This window comes from Syngnathoides biaculeatus, chromosome 23 (assembly GCF_019802595.1).
Source record: "Syngnathoides biaculeatus isolate LvHL_M chromosome 23, ASM1980259v1, whole genome shotgun sequence".
NCBI lineage: Eukaryota > Metazoa > Chordata > Actinopteri > Syngnathiformes > Syngnathidae > Syngnathoides > Syngnathoides biaculeatus.
Genome location: NC_084662.1, coordinates 697,501 through 718,915, shown reverse-complemented (window position 1 = coordinate 718,915; position 21,415 = coordinate 697,501). Strand labels below are relative to the sequence as shown.

Here is a 21,415-nt window from a genome sequence, read left to right as displayed (position 1 = left end):
TCACTGCTGAGCCCCTTCCCGTTTGCTGTGGTAATGGAGAGGCTGACAGATAACCTTAGATTGGAATCCCCTTGGACCATGGTGTTCACGGATGACATTGTGAAATGCAGTGACAGCAGGGATCAGGGCAGAAATGAAGATGTTGAGGTTCTTGTTGGAGTGAACAGGTTGGGTCGGATTCGAAATAAGCTCATTAGAGGGACGGCCAAAGTTGGATGTTTTGGAGACAAGGTTCGAGAGAGCAGAGAGCAGACTTCGATGCTTTGGACACGTCCAAAGGTGAGCGAGTGAGTTTTTTGGCAGAAGAGTGTCGAGGATGGAGCTGCCAGGCAAAAGAACAAAATGAAGACCAAAGAGAAGATTGATGGATGTTGTGAGGGAAGACATCAGGGCAGTTGGTGTTCGAGAGGAAGATGCAGGAGATACGCTTAGATGGATGATATGCTGTGGTGACTCCTAATGGGACAAAGCTGAAAGGCAACGAAGAAGAACATGAGAAAAAGATCAAATCAAATCAATAAAAGCTCAATTAGATAAGTTCATCATAGATTTGCATGGAAATACCCCATTTTCTCAAACAAAAGAAATTCTGGTGCCCCTTTTTGTCCAGCGCTTCACAATTTTTCTCTGAAGTTCATCATGGAGTCAACATCCATCCATCCATCCATCCATCCATTTTCTGTGCCACTTATCCTCACAAGGGTTGTGGGAGTGCTGAAGCATTTCCCAGTTGTCAACCGGTAGGAGGCAGGATACACTCTGAAATGGTTGTCAGCCAATTCAGGTCACATGCAGACAGACAGGCTTTTTCTGCAATGTTTAATGAACATTTTTAGTAGTAGAGGAAACTTTCTCTGACAACGACCTGCTCCTCGGCCACACTCTCCTGCCTCGTTTACCTTACACTGGTCCCCTCCTCTCTTAAAGGGGTACACTCATAATCACAAATGTTACAGTTCTTACACAGCCCATCTATGTGGTTTATAATGACAGTGCCCTTATCCGCCACCCACTTTAGTGAGCAACACAGTCTGGACATCGTTGAGCAAAGACGAGCTAGACATGCTGCTTATGTTTGCTCTCGATGATAATGGTAAAATTAAAAAAAAAGAAATGCTGTTGCTGTAAGAGACCATGAATGTTGGAGTATGTAAATAATAGAAGACAAGTGGTGAAACTCAATGAGATTTTCTCTTTTTCGAGTGAGAAAGGTCTGGTCTGAAGCCAAAGTAGAAAGTGGAGGATAAGATGGTGTGCAATGTTAAAATTCCACTTTGGCACAGCCAGAGCACGAAAAGCATAGACAATACAGTGCACAAAAAGCTAATTCTGTATTTTAAATACAGGAGGCAACATAAGATTAACCTTAAAACTGTTTTGGAGCATCATTCAGCTTTCAACATGCATTGCTAAAGATATTCTGCAAGCAATAATTCAGTTTTACACCAAGACCTTTGAAAGCGATCTTTGAAATTTATAGTTCATTGTTGGCTTGGTTTGGTTCGCAATGTATTTTTTGGTTTACATTTTCATTGTAAGTTTGCAAAAACACAAATAAAATTGTTCTTAAAAATGTTCTAATGGGAATGTCATGGTGATCTGAATCTTTTAATGAGCCATGTAACTTCAATGGATGACACTAATCTGACCACAGTGCATACGTCTGATGTTGCTCACAGTGGTGAAAAGAACCGATCACGAGTTTAGTGTGTTTACTCAGACACGTAAAAAATTCGAGGGAAAGTTGACATCCTCAGCCTATCATCCATCTTGTCGATTGATTCAGGTGTGGCAGATACGTCGATCGCATGGACAGAAAGGCACGTTCTAGCAAGGTGGCCTCCCATTTACGGTCTCTTTTTTGCTTTCTCTTATATTCCCCCCCAGCGGTAGATTGTGAGAGACTGGCTGCTTTAAAAGTAGATTGATCCATCCATTCATCCATTTTCTACCGCTTCGCCGGGTCAGCGGGGGAAGTTAACATTGATCCCCTTCCGAATGACCAAGCCTCTCACCCTATCTCTAAGGGAAAGCCTGAGAGATAACACCCTTATTACCCTGCGGAGGAAACTCCTTTCAGCCGCTTGGATCCAGGATCTTGTTCTTTCGGTCAGGACCCAAAGATCGTGCCCATAGGTGAGGGTAGGAATATAATCGACTGGTAAATTCAGAGCTTGGCCTTTTGACTGAGCTCCCTGTTTACCACAATGGACCGATACAAAGTCTGCATCACTGGAGACACTGCACTGATCCGTCTGTTGATCTCCCACTAGATTCTTCCCTCACTCGTGAACAAGACCCCAAGATACTTGAAGTCTTCCACTTGGTGCAGGATCTCATTCCTGACCCGAAGGGCATGCCACCCTTTTCCGACTGAGGACCATGGTCCAGATTTGGAGGTGCTGATTCTCATCCCAGCTACTTCACACTCGGCTGTGAACCGCTCCAGTGAGCATTGGAGATCATGGCTTGATGAAGCCAACAGAACCACATAATCTGCAAAGAGCAGAGATGCGATACTGAGGCCAACAAACCGGACACCCTCTACGCCGCGGCTGCGCCGAGAGATTCTGTCCATAAGAGTTATCAACAAAATCGGTGACAAAGAGCAGCTTTGGCGGAGTCCAACTCTCATTGGAAAAGTCAGACTTATTGCCGGCAATGCGGACCAAACTCTGACCCGTATCAGGGGGTTCGGTACCCCATACGCCAGAAGAACCCCCATGGGACACGGTCCTTATTTTGTGTCAAGCCTGGTGCTCTACGTCACATCTCAATTTATTCCTTTCGGCTCTCCTAAATCCCCTCAGTGTCCCATTTCTTCTTCGCAAATCTGTCTCCATGTATGACGTCCTGTATTTTAGAGTTCCAGCACCAAGTCTCCTTCTCCCCTTTCCTACTAGAAGACACATAAAGTGCTCTCCTGTCTGTCTCTCTGATCCCCTTGGCTGTAGTACTACAGTCTTCCGGGAGCTCTGCCCTGCCACCACCTTACAGTCAGTAACCTCCTTAAGATTACATTGTGTGAACAAAATATAATTCACCTGCACACTTCTACCTCTGCTCTTGTAGGTCACCCTATGTTCCTGCCTCTTCTGAAAATAAGTGTTCACTTCTGCCATTTCCATCATTTTTGCAAAGTCCACTACCATCTGTCCCTCAAAGTTCCTTTCCTGGATGCCGTACTTACCCATCACTTCTTCATCGGCCCTGCTCATGTCTCCAACATGTCCATTACAATCTGCACCAATCACAACTCTCTCTCTGTCTGGGATGCTCAGAACTACTTAATCTAGCTCCTTCCAGAATCTCTCTTTCAACTCTCGGTCCCATCCTACCTGTGGGGCACAGCCGCTAATCACATTATACATAACACCCTCAATTTCAAATTTCACCCTCATTATTCGATCTGATAGTCTTTTGACCTCCAAGACATTCTTAGCCAGCTCTTCCTTTCAAATAACCCCTATTCCATTTTTCTTCCCATCTACTCCATGGTAAAATCATTTCAACCCTGCTCCTATACTTCTAGCCTTACTCACTTTCCTCCTACTCTCTTGGGTGCACAATATATCAGCTTTTCTCCTAATTATTATGTCAACCAACTCCTGAGTTTTTCCTGTCATAGTACCAAAATTCAAAGTCCCTACACTCAGTTGTAGGCTCTGTGCATTCCTCTTCTTCTTCTGGCGACGAATCTGCTTTCCTCCTCTTCTTTGTCTAGCTGAATTTCCACCGATGCTCTGCCAGTTTACGGTGCAGGCATTGTTAACCCGGACCACGACCGATCCGTTATGGTATTCTTTACATGAACGCTCATATTTGTTTGGCACAGTTTTATGTCTGATACCCTTCCTAACACAGCCCACTGCATTTATCCGGGCTTTGGACCAGCCTACAGATTGCACTGGCTTGTGCCCCCAAGGGGTCAGGTGTCATGGTTTGGAAATGTATCTTTGAAGAACAAAAATTCCATGAACCAAATTAAGTGGTCCAGTAGGCTGACTGGTGAGTCACAGCTTACTCCAGCATCCTTGTAGATCACTTATAGCAGATAATTAGCTCATTCTTAAAAGAAGAGCCCCCACCCTATGCACAGTGAATTTCATCTCCTTCACAGCCCCAAAATAAAAACAAATGGTTGAGAACTTGCTTTATTCCAGCCGCAAATATCGAAATATATACCAATCTATCCGTATACCAATGAAGTAACATTGCGCACACAAGGTAGAATTGAGGTTTGGTTAGGAGCCTTGAGTACTTTTACGTTTTTGTATGTCTACAGTTGTGGTTGCTGTGGTTCTATGATCACTAATGCTGGAAAAGAAATCGACCTTCGGGTATGAAAAAAGTGAATTGAACTCATACTTTTTAGCTTAGCAATTGTAACCTTTCACTTTGGTTCCTCATTGACAATTGCAAAGAAGGCCATCAAAACTATATAATTTGTTTCTCAGTCAGCTCCCAGTCCATTTCCACAACCGATTTCCAAGTTTACTTTTTCATAATGGAAGATAGCTCCAGAAGCATGCTCTGAAACAAAAAAGAAAGAAATGTAAGGCAATTACAAAATCAGAGACAAATTTCAAACAATCTTTAAACTTTTTTAATCCTCTTATATCACTCCTCTCATCACAGGTCGGAAGACCAGGGTTCAAATCCCAGCCCTACCTGTGTAGAGATTGCATGTTCTCCCCGTGCCTGCTTGGATTTTTCTCTGGGCACTCCAGTCTCCTCCCACATCCCAAAAACATGCATTCATTGGAGACTCTAAATTGCCCCTAGGTGTGATTGTGAGTGCGACGGTTGTCTGTCTCCATGTGCCCTATGATTTGCTAGTAACCAGTTCATGGTGTTCCAGGTAACTGGCCATTTTAAGTATGAAAAAAACTTTAAATGTTTTATAATTACTAATGATTTTGGTCTTATACTATTTTGAACTGTATTAAAACAAAGAGGTTTTTGTTTTTAAGTTATAACTTATATAACTTCGTATATATGTCATGATTGACTGCTTGATGTGGCCCCTGAGCTAGAATGAGTTTGACACCTTTGATATAGACTGTTTGTAGCAAAGCAAAGCCAATTTATTTTATCTTGCACATTTCATACACAAGGTAACGCAATGTGCTTTACATGACATGATGCACAATTACATGATATACACCCACCAAGCCACACTGAAAGCTGCACCACCTTCCACTCCATCGTTTAAAATCCATGAAAGCGCCAGACAGATCTTCAAACAACAAAAGATTAACAAAGCGCCGGGCCCAGGCCTTGCGTCGCCATCCTGCCTCAAAGTCTGTGAAGACCAACTTGCTCCAGTCTTCACAAATATCTTCAACAGGTCTCTACAACTGTGTGAAGTACCAACCTGCTTCAAACGCTCCACCATTATACCGGTGCTCAAAAAAAGCAGCAGTCTCAGGTCTTAATTACTACAGGTCTGTTGCCTTGACATCTGTGGTCATCAAGTCCTTTGAGTGCCTTGTGCTGGAAATTCTTGGTAATTACAGTCTCAGAGGACCTGAAGTGGGGGACAAACATCAACTGCATCCTGAAATCATCACCATCATCACAGTCTGGTTTGGGGCTATCAGAAAAAAGGACAAACTCAGACTGCAACGGACAATCACAACCGCTGAACGTTATTGTTGGCACCACGCTACTACGATTGAGGATTTGCATGCAACTCGAAATAGGTCCAAAGCAGGCAGGATCCTTTCGGATTTTCCACATCCTGGTCACCAGCTCTTCCAACTCCTTCTGACTGGAAAGTGCTATAGATCAATCAAAGTCAAACATTGCAGGCATTCGAACAGTTTTTCACTCTGGCAATTAAGTCATTAAATTCTCAGCGAACCTACTATTTTTCTGCCTTGTGCCATGTTAGGACACTTACTCAGCATTAGTACTATATATATTACTTTTTATATTTTGTTCACTTTAAACTGCTCCCTTTGCACAATTGACATCGCACTGGTCTATAACGGGAACTGCAAACGTGTAAAGGCACTCTGTACAAGCTTAACACAATGTGGGACTTTAACACACATAGCTCTTACCAGTTCTAAATGCAAAGGATTTTACATCTTCCAGGACTCTTATAAGGAATAGGTCCAATAAACATAAATGTCTCTTGTTCTTTGTTCATGTTACTATCTTGTTCCTTGTTTTGAATGAATGTCCATGGCAGCACTGACTGCCAGAGAAAAATTCCTTGTGTGTTTTTAACACTCGGCCAATATAGCTGATTCTGATTTTGATGGTTAAAAATATTTTAATACAAAGAAAGAAAAAACAAAATGAAAATTTAACAGGAAAATAAAAGTAAAATTTAAAACAACGGACAGAGGAAGAAATATCATTAAAAAGTGGAAATACTCTAAAAAGCATGAGAAAAAAGTTTGCAACCTGAATTTAAAAACATTCACACTTGGGCTGATGTCACCTTTGTTGAGAATTTATTCTATTTGTGTGCAGCAAAAAAGGTAATTGTCTGTCAATCTTAGAGCCCGAGTGGGTCCCTCTCTACTTCGCGCTTCATCTATTGCGGATTCAGTGCATTATTTTTCATTCCCCCGCCACAAAATAAACAGGTTGGCTTACAGTACAACTGTAACAGTTTAAGAAGCACCCCCCCCCCATCCAAAAATAAAAAAACAACTATGTATGTATAAAATAAAATGCCAGATCAGCCTTTCGGAGCAGATTGGCTGCATAATCAAAGCTCCACCCAGCAACTCTCTCTCTCTCCTCCCTCATCCATCCTGTCCACCATTTTCAACACTGTTAAGAGTGTGTGCGTGACAATGTGTAAATAAAAAAAAAAGAGCATTTGTGGGGATGTGGCCAGAAAAAGATGGAGATGGTGGGAGCGAAACTTCCCACATTCTCCTCCAAGCAAAAATTGATCATGTCGAGAAAGGGTGCTACACCGGTGAAACGGAAGTGAACGGAACGCCAGCACCCCGAGGTGAAACGGAAGTGAACGGAAGGCCAGCACGCCGAATAGTGACAATGCGTCTCGACATTCAGTACTATCACTGATCTAAAAAAAAAAAAAAAAAAAAAACCTGGATAGCGCATACATATCTAGCGGTGTGTTGACTGGTTGAAGCCACTTGGCCGCCATCTTGGTACTCCCAAAACGCATGAAGGACATGGCTTTTAGGTTGGATTATGGTGAAGTTTTTCTCAAGTTTAGCATGTAGCTGGTTGTGTGAGCTTGACATTTTTTCAGTTCTGGTAACATGAAGGGTTTTTAATTTGACTTGGTAAGCCAAAAAAGGCTAAGTGCAAAGGAAAGACATAACAGCGTGACTACCAAGAAACCTTGCATATTACCTAGGTTTCTGATTTCCGTGACATTAACTTTTCCTAAAATGCGCTGTGAAGGACTATCATCATAACATAGCAAAAAGCTAAGCATTTTTTTGTCATAAAAATCTTGAATTTTAAGTCAGTTATATTTTTGAAAATAAGGACACACAAAGGGAAAATAAACGCTAAACACATTGTTCATTTGTTGCCCCTGCGATGTCCTATTTCAGACAGAAAATTTATACTTGTTTCCTCGCATTTGAAAACCAAATTCAATTTGCAGAGTTCTGAATTGTGAAATTCATCAAAAATTTCACAGGAAATGTTTTTTCTTGCTTATCCAGTGATGATCGCTTTTTTACAAAAAAAAAAAAAAAAAAACGGCCTATAAAAGTGAAGCAGAGAGTGAACAGCAACCATAAACAAAACTTTGTTCAAGTGAATTAAGATCATCAGAAGATAAAAAACCTTTACAAACAAACTTTAACAGTGTCAAAGTAAATCTTTCTAACTTACCTGTGAAATGTTTTCTCACAGCCACAAAACTGGTGATTAACACAATTAATCACTGCACAGGTCATGCATGGTTATTTTGGGAGTATAAAAATGGTGGATATCTGTTTTCGGTAACTTCAGCTTTGGTGGCCAATGAGCCACCCAGTTTTTTTTTTTTTTTTTTTTTTTTAGATCAGTGGGTTCTACACGAGAAGATATCATGCGTTTGCTTTGTGCCTTTCTGTACTGCAATAAAAATGTTGTTTTATTGTTTAACGAGACACTTGTACCATTGTAATTTTTTTTTTTTTTAATCAAATATGCAATGTATAAATGCTGTACTATTGATTTAACATTCTGGTACCCACACGGCAGCTCCAACAGAAGTCTCCGAGTGATGAATGGTAACTATACGAGTAATATAATACAGTAAGTGTTTTAAAATTCATATTATAAATCTACAATACTGGTGGGTACAGTGGATCAACTGGAAAACATTGGCCTCACAAGTTCTGAAGTCCCGGGTTTAATCCCGGACCCGCCTGTGTGGGGATTGGATGTCCTCCCCATGCCTGCATGGGTTTCCTCCCAATCCCCAAAACATGCAACATTAATTGGACACTCTAAATTGCCCCTAGGTGTGATTGTGAATGCGGCTGTTTGTCTCGATGTGCCCTGCGATTGGCTGGCAACCAGTTCAGGATGTACCCTGCCTGCTGCCCGTTGACAGTTGGGATAGGTTCTAGTACTCCCACAACCCTCATGGGGATAAGCAGCTTAGAAAATGAATGGATTTATAATACCGTATATATTATATTTTTTAGGTTTGATAATTAAAGACATAATTAAACACCTCTTTTACTTAATACTATTACCATATTTTAAACATTCTGGTACCCACATAAACGTACATCAGTGCTACTTAGCGGCTTTTCACTTTTCGCAGGTGCTTCTGGTCCCAATCAACCACGAAAAACAAGAGCTTACTGTCCTCCATAAGCATATCTTTCATGTATTCAGGACATAAACTATTTAGTGATATAGACCAGTTGCAAAACTTTAAAATCTATTCCAAAGCTGACTGGAAGCCAGTATAAAAAGACTATAAAAAGAATTTGAATTATATGCTCTGACCTCTGTGTTCTGGTCAACAGAACACGATGGTTTCGGACTTGATGATTTTAAAAGATAGTGAGTCCAAGTATTAACTAACAGCAAACTTCTTTTCTTCATTATCAAAAACAATTACTTAGGTTTTGTTGTTTAGCTGAAGCAAATTTTGCGTCATCCAGTTAATGTGCTTTACAGTGACAACACCTCAATTTAGCTGTTGTCATTAGGGAGACGAGACCTGCACAACAAGGAAATGAGTTGCGTGGGGAGACGTGAACAGCAAGGAAATGGATGGGACAAGGGACGTTGTCACTCGTGCACTCATTCGTTGATGTCGCGCTGGCAACCAATCAAATGTTTGGTTTTTTTTGCTTCATTGTTCCACATGTTGCGTTGGGGATATACCTTGCATCGATCTGCAATGTATCAATCTGCCTCACGTAAATATCGTGCCGAATGTAAGCCGGACTGGGTTATTCTGGGGGGGTGAAAAAAATGTGATGCATTGAATCCGCGATAGATGATCCGTGAAGGAGAGGGGGATTACTGTACAACCTGAACAGGAGGGTTCCAAGAACAGACCCTTGAGGGACCCTATATGTTATTGTCATTTGTTGAGCTTGAGCACTTCCAATGGTTACAAAGTAGCTCCTTTCCTCCAGGTAGGACCTCAGCCATTTAAGGACCATTCCATTTAGTCCTACCCACGTTTCCAACCTGTTCAACAGTATATTATGATCGACCATATCAAAAGCTGTGCTGAGATCCAACAAGACCAAAATTGATACCTTTCCCGAGTTAGTATTCAACCTTATATCATTTAGCACCATGATTAGACAGGTTCTGTACTACGTTTGGAAACCTGATTGAAATTTGTCCATTTAAACTCAAGAAATTGGTGAGATGGTGAACATAACTAAACAATCTTGGTTACAAAAGGGAGATTTGAGATGGGTCTAGCTTGCTAACATGGAGGCATCCACTGTTCAGTTTTTTAGATGAAGCTAAACAGCGGCGGCTTCAAGAGCTTTAGGAAACTCGCCAGATTGAAGTGAGTAATTGATTATTTGTTGCAAATAAGCGAGCGCTGACTTCACAGTAGTTTGAAAAAGTCAGATTGTATTAAGTTGCGACATCATTGATGTTTTCACCTGCTAAACCGTTTTCTTCGCAATTTTTTGGTCAACTGTGTCAAATTCAGACAGAATAGTTTTCCCTGGGTTGCTTCAGATGTATCATTTTAGGATTTTACTATTTTGTGCTATTTAATATAATGGATTGTGTTTTTCACAAAAATAAACTGGGTGAGCCTGTCCACCACAGCTAACAGACTGACAGTATTGTTGAGGTTCTTAGAGATGATTTCAGAATGGTGTTGCTACCTTATCCTGACCAACTCTTGGTTAAAATTACAATGACTGACGAAGCTTTAGTCAATTGGGAGTTTACTTTTTCTCCACTTTTGTTCTACTTTCCTACACTTAGATTTAGAGGTCTTGACTATCATAGTGTTCCTCCTCTGGTGTTCTCAGTCGCCGAAAGATGGTCTTAGTTTTAAGAGTGACAAAACTCATTTGTCTTCTGAGGCTTGGATCTTTGTGAGAATAATTTAAACTGTGACCAGAACAATTCAAATTACACAAAACTGAAACACACACTTCTTCACCATTGTAACAGTTAATAGGTTTTTCCTTCGGCATCAACAAGCAATGGTGTGAACGATAATCCTCAACTGCCCCCTCCCAAGTCATTGTGAGCTTGACAATGTAGACGAGATTGAGAGAGGCAGGCCAAACCACACAACCTGGTCGTAGGGTGGTAGCTGCAATTTGTACTGGAAAGCAGAACTTCTTGTCCAGGTCTGACAGCACCTTCCGTGTGGTGCACTGCCCAGGTTTCTGCTGTCTGGTGGCTTGTTGGTGTGGCCGGTTTGACTCTCCGCCTCCCGAACAAACACCCTTGGTTGCCAGTTGGATGACAAGGGTGGAAAGGCGTTCTCCCTCATCTGCTGGTTCTCCACAAGACCAGCGAGACACTTAAGCACTTGTTGTGCCGCCAGGTGTAACAGCCTTGAGTAAAGCTGGTTTTACATCAAACCAGGATCTGATCCAGTATTGCAGGACTTAGACATTACAGGCACTTTGGGTCTTTGGCATACCAGTGGTTTAGGTTTGTGGGGGACAGCAAGATGTCATATGCAGCTCTGATGGTAAAATTTGCCCTGAATGCCTCCATCTACAACAGCTCTTTTCTGGTGATCTTCCTTGCCTGCACTCGTTCCCAGGCCAACCTCTTACCTTGCTTGGCCACCGACACAGCTTGGGTGCACCTTTTTTCATCCTCTTCTTGACGTACCTCCTGGACGACCAGCATGCACCTCTCAGCAGTCCCAAGCCCAAGACCACCCCTCCCCTCCAGCACTCAGCCAACAATGTCCTTGTTGCTAACTGCTGCCTTTGCCTGTTCAGCTGCAGCCAGTGGAGTCCACTTCCTCCCAGTCTGCCAGGATGGGGGCAATCTGGGCTGGAATAGGATCACTGAAATCTAATAGCATCATTTCCAGTCTGTCAGTCAGTCTTTGGCACAATTGTACTCCTCTGCTTTCCTGAAAAGGGCAGTTGTAACATCCATTTGCCATAGAGCCCAATGCTGCTGAGGAACCTGGGAAGGCTGAGCCACTTCTTCACAAATGAGACGACCAGTCTCTCCAGCTTTTCTACCTTTGAGAGTAGGATCTCATAAAGGGCGAGTGGCCAAAAGAGTCAAGGAAATATTCCGTACTGCAAGCACCAGCGCTTCAAGCAGGGTTCTGTCGATGCATTCCAGGCCACTACTCACCTCCTTTTTGAGCTGGTCTACTCGCTCCTGAACAGAGCCTTCCGGCTTAAGCTCTTCACAGGCTTCTCAGAGACCATTGAAAGTGGTTACTCACCAATGTGAAAACAGTGGATTGACAGTTTTCTCTTGATGATGGAGATGCTTAAAACATATATTCAGCTTGATCTTCATGCGAGCCAGCTTGATGTATTCCTGGAACTTTTTTAACAACTGTCCAGTGCAGGCCTTGGTTGTGGTAAGCGTGGTGAGGTCATCCATGTAGGTTCAGACTGGAGGCAGCCTCACCCAGAGTCTTATTTCCTGCCTAACAACCACCCAGTGAGAGGCCCGGATGATGACCTCCATGAACTGGGTGAATAACAGCAAGGAGATGGTACACCCAGCCATGATTCCCAGTTCCAGGTACTGCCATCAGAATCACAATCACAATTAGATGTAATGGCCAAGTATGGAACAACTCACAAAGAATTTGTCTCCGGCAGTCGGTGCTGCCCTGGTACGACATTCATTTTAAGTACTCAGAACAAACAAACAAGAAAGAACAATGAACATTCAATTAAAAGGGTACTATTTCTTATGAGTCACAGTTGTGCAAAGATGCAGTCTTTGAATTTGAAGGTCGTGTCGTTTGACACGAGACAGTTTCTGTGAAGAGGTGTGTGTTCCAATAAAATCCTTTCGAACGTTCAATAACAAGCCGTGGTTTTCAGCCAGACTTGGGCAACTTCGTTAGGGTAAAGATATTGCATATCGCAGTGGGGCGCATATTGATCTACACTAACGAGTGCACCCCATAGCATCCAACTGTCAAACTCCTGAAGTTCGCAGATGACACTGCGGTCATCGGCCTAATCAAAGACGGCGACGAGTCTGCATATTGACAGGAAGTGGTGAGACTGGAGCTTTGGTGTGGTCAACACAATCTGGTGTTGAACAGACTGTAGAGATGATTGTGGACTTCAAGAGGCATCCTTCACCACAGCTGCACCTGACTGCACAACTGCCTTGTGTCAACTGTCCAGACCTTCACGTTCTTGGGAATTACAGTCTCAAAGGACCTGAAGTGGGAGACGAACATCAACTCCATTCCTCAAAAAAGCCCATAAAAGGAAGTACTTCTTGCGGCTTCTGAAAAAACACGACTCGTCACATGAGCTGTTGATAGATTTCTACACAGCGGTCATCCAATCAGTACTTTGTATCTCCATCCCAGTCTGGTTTGGGGCCGCCACAAAAAAGGACAAACTCCGACAGCAACGCACAATCAAAACAGCTGAACGGATTATCAGCACCGCTCTACCCACTATTGAGAACTTACATGCAACACAAACTAGGTACAGACCAGGTAGGATCCTTTCGGATCCTCCACATCCTGGCCTCCATCTCTTCTAGCTCCTTCCATCGGGAAAGCGCTTCAGATCAATGCAAGTCAAACCTAGCAGGCATTCAAACAGTTTTTTTACCTGTGGCAATTAAGTCATTAAATTCTTGATCAGCAAATGTACTATTTTCTATCTTGTGCTATTGTTGCAACACTCACATGCTGCTGGGGCAATCAATATTTGTATTAGTAATATATTTAGTAGACTATCGCACGATTCATAACTTTAAACTGCTCCGTTTGCACAATTGTCATTGCACTGTCTGTAAAGGGAACCGCGATCGGGGAAAGGGAATATGTACAAGCTTTACACAATGTGGGACGTTGACACACTTATCTCTGATCTGTTCTAAATAAATGAAAATTTTACATCATGCACAACTCTTCTAAGGAATAGTTCTTATAAATTGAAATGTCTCTTGTTCTTTTTTGTTGTACCAGGGCAGCACCGACTGCCGGAGAAAAATTACTTTTACACACTTGACCAATAAAGGTGATTAAGACCTGAGACTCCTGATTTTTTGGGGGGGAACCGGTATGATGGTGGATTGTTTGAAGCAGGTTAGTAATTCACACAGGACAAATTTTCAGCACATCGTGTTAGATAAAGTCACCCTCATTGAAAGATATGCAGTGGTTCCCAATCAGCGTTGCCAGCTCGTAGCTCACCCTTTTCATCTGACTCACGGGCTCTTGTGAAAAAGCGCTGCTGAGCCATTAAAACAGCTTACAGTTATTTTGATTTTTCGCCATGTTCATCTCCAGTAAGCTTGTCGTAGTTAGCATCTTTTGTCTGGTAGTGCCGTTTGACATTGAGTTTCTTGAAAACAGCCACAGTCTCATGATAAATTAGGCAGACAAAGTTGTTTCATATTTTGGCCCAAAAAATACTCCAATTTCCACTTGCTCTGGAATCAGCGGCACATGCTGTCAACTTTTCTTTTTTTAAGATAGTCACCATGTTTGAAATGATGACAAAAGGTCAGATGTGAAGTGAAACAAGGATGTGCCCACAGCGCTACTGCCATCTTTTGCTAAAATGTAAAATATTTTTTTACACAAGTATTTTATTCAGCAGTCAACGATGCAAGCGGGTCCCATTTAATGATCTTTTAACAGAGGCTGCGAGTCAGTGAAAATTCAAACATGGCCTGCAATTGGCCCCCAGGCCAGAATTTGGACATTCCTGCTCAAGGATAACCCCCGACCCAAGTAAGGCCCCAAATTTCCAGGCACACTGAAATGTTTTCCAGCCAAATTTCAGCCATATTATATTATCCATTCACCTTTATCCAAGGTGCTTATCCTCTCAAGGATCACGAGACAGCTGGAGCCTATCCCAGCGAGCTTCATGCGAAAGGCGGACTTCAGCCTGAACTGCACCCCAGTCTGTCGCAGAGCCAAATGACGCCATTACTGAGTGGGAATCGGTGCCTTACGGCCTGCGCCCAAGTCAGGCATATGTACCACTACACCATCAGTGACTAATAAATTCTATTCTATTCTATATCCATCCATCTTCTACTGGTTATCCGGGTCAGGTCACGAGGGCAGTAGCTTTAGGGACGCCTAGACTTCCCTTTACCCAGCCACTTCATCCAGCTCTTCTGGAGGGATCCCAACCAAAGAAATTGGGGGACTGTATATGCCCAGCTGCAGCAGAATACGAAAGAATTGGACTTTTTTCATTAGCACTGAATGAGAGCACGCTGTTCATTTTTATCCGTGGAGTTAGCACAAACTTTGAAATGTGTTGGTATCTGCCAGCCCTCCAAGGGACTAGGGCGTGGGAAGATAGTTTCGGCAAAGTATGCCGAACCACGGAAGAGTGGAATCTGGACTGGTCAAAACTTGTTAGCGTCATGACTGATGGAGCTCCTATTACGGTGGGCGTCTTGGGGTTTAATCAGACCCGTGCACCGGGACATGGAACAACGGGATTTTACCGCCCCGCTACATGTCCACTGCCTAATCCACCAGCAAGCAGTGTGGTATAAAGTGTTGAAGTGGGATTCCACACATGCAGGGCTGGGATTTGAACCATGGTGGTCTTCAAAACTGTGAGGCAGACGTGCTAACCAGATCTGAATTGTGGCACCAGCATTGCCACGAGTATCATAAAAAGCTCGTGTTTCTGTACTAGACAAATTATGTGAATGGTGTAATTTAGAACGATGGTTCGTGAGTCCGGCCTTTGGTGATAGTCAAAATAATTTGCAATCAATTATCTTATCTATTATCTGAAAGGGTAACATGGGTCCCTTCCCATGGGCTTGCCACCTGTGAGAGTGGCAATCGCGGTTGAGTGCAATGTGAGCTGGGCAGTGGCTGAAGGCGGGAACATTGGCGATCCAATCACCGGCAACAGAAACTAAATCGAGGGATATAAAATGTTTCTAGGAGGGAATGAGCCTGAGCTAGTGCACAGGGTTGAGAAGTTGTGTAGAATGTCACCTCTCTGGCAGGGAACGAGCCTGAGCTGGTGCATGGGGTCGAGAAGTTCCGACTACATAGACTCGGACTCACCTCGATGTACCACTTGGGTTCTGATACAAGTCCTCTTGGGAAGGGTTGAACACTGCTCTCGAGTTGAACACTGTGAGAAGCATCGAGCAGGTCTGGGTATACTTATTGCCCCCCGGTTCAGCGCTTGTACATTGGGCTTCACCCCAGTGGAGGAAAGGGTAACCTCCCTCCACCTTTTGGTGAGGGATGGGTCCTGACTGTTGCTTGTGGCAATGCACCAAGCAGCAGTTCAGAGAACCCACCCTTTTGGGAGTCCTTAGAGAGAGTGCTGGAGAGTGCGCCCTCTTGGGGTGCCATCATTCTGCTGGGTAACTTCAATGCCCACGTGGGCAATGACAGTGAGACCAGGAACTGCGTGACTGGGAAGAATGCACCCACCCCCCACCCCGGTCAGAACCAGAGTGGTGTTCTGGACTTTTGTGCTCGTCACAGATTGTCTTTAAGGAACACTATGTTCAGGGATCAGGTGTCACCATGTGCATTTGGCACCGGGACACCCAAGGTCGCAGTTCGATGATCGACTTTGTGGCTGTGTCATCGGGCTTGTGGCCATGTCTTGGAGAGTTGGGTGAAGAGAGGCATGGAGCTGTCAACTGATCACCACCTGATGGTGAGTTGGCTTCGTTGGTGGGGGAGGATCCCGGTCTGACGTCGCAGGCCCAAACTTACTATGAGGGTTTGCTGGGAACGGCTGCAGATTCCCCTGTTGTGGGGAGGGTTGGGGTTAGGTTGGTGGGGAGAATACTTCAAAAACCTCAATTCCATCGAATTGCCTTCCCATGAGGAAGCAGAGTCTGGGCTCTGTTCTATCTCTGGGGTTGAGGTCAACGAGGTGGTTAAAAAGGTAGAAAATAAAACAAACAAAGATGGCTCCTACCAGTATGGCTGCCTTTGGTACGTGCTCCCTGGTACTGTTTACGTTTGTGTTTTTCAATTGTCTCTGGACTCAAATACACAAGAAATGACTTGCTAAACATTAGAGCGTCTTTCTCCAGACTTTTTTTTTTTGACAACTCTTGGCAATTCGCTTCTTTTCCCAGAGTTACTTGTCAGCGCTCTCTATGAAGCTTTGCATCAAAGACCCATTACACAAGTTCAACAAAGTCCTTGGCCTCACCAAAGACGGCGACAAGTCTCTGTATCGACAGGAAGCTTTGAGACTGTTGCTTTGGTGTGGCCAACGCAACCTGGCATGGAACACTTTCAAGACTAAAAATAATTGTGGACTTCAAGAGCCATCCATCAACAAAGCTGCCCTTCACGCTGTCCAACTGTTTTGTGTCAACTGTCAAGACATTCCAAGTTCTTGGGAATTACAGTCTCAAGGGAGCTGAAGTGGGAGGCAACCATCAGCTCCATCCTAAAAAAAGCCCAGCAAAGGATGTAGTTCTTCTGAGTTTCGAGGAAGTACCCGCTGTCACAAGAGCTGGTGAGACAGTTCTACACAGCGGCCATCTAATCAGTACTGTGTACCTCCATCACAGTCTGGTTTGGGGATGCTACAAAAAAAGGGCAATCGGACTGCAACAGACAATCAAAACCGCTGAACAAATTGTTAGCAGCACACAACCCACCCCTGAAAACCCCACCTGAAGTAGAACCACGGCGGGCAGGATCGTTTCGGATTCTCCACATCCCAGCCACCAGCTCTTCCAACTCCTTCCATCACACACAAACACACACACACACACACACACACACACACACACACACACACACACACACACCGCACGATTTGTCACTTTAAACTGCACTCTTTGCACCAATGTCTAACCCTAACCCTATAATAGCGAACGTAAAGGCACTCTGTATAATCTCAACATAAGTACTCTCCCTGATCAAAGTGTAGAAGACTGCATCTTTGCACAACTGCGACTCTATTATAGTTTCCTATTAATTGAATGTCTATTGTTCTTTGTTCTTGTGTGTTCTTCTTCTCAGGACTCAAGGTAAATGTCATACATACAAATTCCTTGTGTGTTGTTACATACTTGGCTATTAAATCTGATTCTGAAAAAAAAAGCTCCTCAGTACCCAGATCCCGGGGGTGGATGAGATTCGCCCGAAGTTCCTCGAGGCTGGATGTTGTATCCTGGTTGACATGCAATCGTGTGGACATCAGGGACAGTGCCTCTGGATTGGCAAACTGGGGTTGTGGTCCCCCTTTTTAAGAATGGGTACCGGAGGGTGTGTTCCAACTACAGTAGGGTCACACTCCTCAGCCTCCCTGATAAGGTCTATTCAGGAGTGCTGGAGAGGAGGGTCCGTCGGAAAGTCGAATCTCAGATTCAGGAGAAGCAATGTGGTTTCGTCCTGGCCGTGGAAAAGTGGACCAGCTCTACACCCTTGGCAGTTTTTTTTCCACAGGGTGTCCGGGCTTTCCCTTAGAGATATGGTGAGAAGCTCAGTCATCCGGGAGGGGCTCAGTGTCGAGCCGCTGCTCCTCCACATTGAAAGGAGCCAGTTGAGGTGGCTGAGGCATCTGATCCAGTTGCCTCCTGGACACTTCCCTGGTGAGGTGTTCCAGGCACACCCCACTGGAAAGTGACCCCGGGCATGACTCAGGACACACTGGAGAGACTACATCTCTTAGATGGCCTGGGAACGCTTCAAGATCACTCCAGAAGAGCTGGATGAATTGGCTGGGGAAAGGGAAGTCTGGGTATCCCTGCTAAAGCTACTGCCTCTGCGACCTGACTTGGAAAAGTGGTAGAAGATGGATGGATTAGAGGACTATTGCCTTTCCACAAAGCTGTTATTGCAACATAAGGATGGGGACCATGTCATTGTTAAAGGTCAAGTGTCATCCTTGTAAAAAATCTAAAATAGATATTGTAATGAGAAATATATATAACATTATTCACTTTAATGTCTATACAAAAAAATAAATATAAACAGAGAGCGCATCATCCATGCGCAAAGTTGCGGAAGTGTCATTCGACGACATCCAAGTGGCCGCCATATTGGCTGGATCCCCTGTCCGTGACGTCACTCTGAACATTCGCCATTGAAAACACGCAGTGGACCCTACTATGGGGGACAAACATGCCCCTTCTGACACGGAAGCTCTTTTCGAAGAAGAGAACATCACACAACCGAGTGAAGTTATCGGGGAAATATCCATATTGTTTCGAGCCATATTCAGATGAGCCAGGGCGCTTTACGGCGTTGTCGTCACACGCAGCTGAGTGCGGTATTGTCAGCAACGTTGTTAATAGCTGCTGCCTTTGCCAGCGAGGTGTCGCAACGCAGCAGCCTTCGCTGGCGAGGCTAAGCGAGGCGATGCAACAGCCTTTGCCGGCAAGGCGGTGCAGGACACATACATTGACACATTTAGCATGCCTGTCATACGTACGTGGATCTTTTGTTACGTTATGAGAGACTGATTACGTGGTCCGCCCCAAACTATTATTTTTTTTTTGTAGCTTTATACACACCTCCCTGTTATTTGGAACCCACGAAGCTCTCGTCGTTTGCACCCGTGCAATCCATTTTTCACGACGAACTGAGTGTCTTGCAAACATATGAAGGGTAAATCCATCCTCTCGAGTGTTCAAGCAATGTCCAGCAATGCAACAAGCTGGCATTTTGGCTAACACGAAGGAACAACGAGCTACCTTCCCGGATGTAAAACTAATAGAAATAAACGAGTCCACTTGAGGGCGGTCCTGCCATGTACGTCACTTCCTGCTTCTTCTCGAAAACAAATCGAGAGGGTTTTCATGGTGGGAGTTACAAAAAGCTGTCAAAATCATGTTTCGTGGTGAAAAAAAACGCATGGACCATGTCGGCTGCCATTTTTTCATTAATAACATCATCATCTATTTCATGACAATGGCCCTTTAATATCCAGCAAGTTAAACTGTAAATCCATTTCATCAGGCAAACACTGCAAAAACAAAATGACACTGCTACTTTTATCTGTTCATTTTTGGGGTGGGGGGTGCTGTACATTTTTGTTTGAAAATAGCAGCTGCAGAGGAAGATTAATAAATACATTGAAAAAATTAGAAACACTGTGGTGTTACAAATTAACTCCTTTGTTTGCAGCCATGTTATTGGTGGAAGCAGCGTATATAAGATAGCAATTAAATTTTACTCAGCAAAGTTCCTTTTTTTGAGCAGGTCGTCGACAAAGTTTCAAATTTAAAGTGAAATAATTCCTATGGCAATTAGGAGGACATGTGGTAGTTTATTTGACGTTCAGTTTATGAAGGGGTGCTTGGAAAATTATTTTATCTAAGGCTACCTGGACCCAAAAAGTTTGAGAACACCTGACTGATTAGTTGTTGATATATATTAATCTATAAAATGTTTTTTTTTTTTTTAATAAGCATTTTATATATTCTCACCATTGACATTCTTCTCCCACAAGTTGGTGGAGTCACTACGGGACTCTCTTTCTTGTTAAGATACAGCGCCTCGGTGCTTATTCCATTCATAGAATATAGGCTGCCTGACAGACTGCCTTGCCTTCCATCAGACATTCCTCGGGACATGAAACTGCTTTTACGGGCTGTCGAGAAGTAGTCACTCCCAGGAGAATCACTCGTGTCACTGTGTCCTTTATACACGCCCATAGCACTTTGTATTTTCTCTAAATTGCTCTGGGCTGCAGGGCTTACCATGTGGCTGCCCATTAATGTGGTTTGAGTTCCAGTATATTGCTGCTTCCGCAAGTGATGAGGTTCATCTAAATCACTGCAAGATGATTGCATCCAAATGTCCAAAGTGTGTTGCCTCCCCGTCGCGCTCAGATGCTGCATACTCTGGATGTCCACTTGGTTTGGCTGGTGACCCTGTGCCGGTAATTGGTTGTCACTATGAGGCTCCGGAAAAAGAGGGGCTATGGATGTCAGACTTAATGGCTGAGTTTCTTTGTGAGAGCTCGACACAACTGAGTACACTATTTGTGGAAGCCGCATCAGTCTTTGTGGGGAGGAATTTGATAATTTGCAAACTCGTTGCATCATGGAGCTTTTCTTTGACCAGCAGATGCTGTCACCATCTCCATATTTATAACCATACAAACTTTGTTTGATTTTTTTCATCCCCAGATGAAAGATCTCAAGAAGGTTGAGGAATAAAGAAACTCCAGATATAACCAGCATGAACACCATGAAAATGTTCTTCTCAGTTGGTCGTGATACAAAACAATCCACGCTGTTGGGGCAAGGCAACCTCTCACATTTGTACCGAGGAGGCAGGCTGATGCCAAACAGACCACATTGACCAATAATAAAACCCACTTCCAATACAGATCTTGTCAAGATATGGAAAACATATGTCCGTAACAGGGAGCCTTGAAGGGGAACTTTCCTTAGTTTCTTCTGTTCATCTAGTTTTCTGAGCTCCCATTCTATTTGCTTATGTTCGAGAATTGGGTCTGTCACGTCCAGTTCAGCTTTCAGACATGCTTTTTTTCTGTGCCTCTCCTTCTCAATGGTTCTTAAACAGTACAATGCATGACCCATGTAGACCAAAGATGGAGAGGACACAAATATGATCTGAAGGACCCAATAACGGATCAAGGAGATGGGGAAAGCCTGGTCATAGCAAACATTTTTGCACCCAGGTTGCACTGTGTTGCAAACAAACTCACTCTGCTCATCATCCCAGACGTCCTCTGCTGCAACACCCAGTACAAGCATTCGAAACACAAAAAGGATCGTGAGCCAGATCTTCCCCATAATGGTGGAATGAATATGGACCTCCTCTAAAATGTTGCCCAATAAA

General features: G+C 43.7%; 2 protein-coding genes across 2 annotated transcripts in view; both read right to left on the bottom strand.

The window, feature by feature from the left end:
* Positions 1-4,145: 4,145 nt before the first annotated feature.
* casp8ap2 (caspase 8 associated protein 2) overlaps positions 4,146-21,415 on the bottom strand; it is a 102,935-nt gene continuing 85,665 nt past the window's right edge. Inside the window, exon 8 of the mRNA XM_061812807.1 lies at positions 4,146-4,533. Within this exon, the coding sequence (XP_061668791.1) occupies positions 4,454-4,533 (80 nt within the window). The 3' untranslated portion in view covers positions 4,146-4,453. The remainder of the gene's footprint in view (positions 4,534-21,415) is intronic.
* Positions 19,984-21,415, bottom strand: part of gja10b (gap junction protein alpha 10 b) — a 1,446-nt gene continuing 14 nt past the window's right edge. Inside the window, exon 1 of the mRNA XM_061812146.1 lies at positions 19,984-21,415. This exon is cut by the window's right edge and continues 14 nt beyond it. Within this exon, the coding sequence (XP_061668130.1) occupies positions 19,984-21,415 (1,432 nt within the window).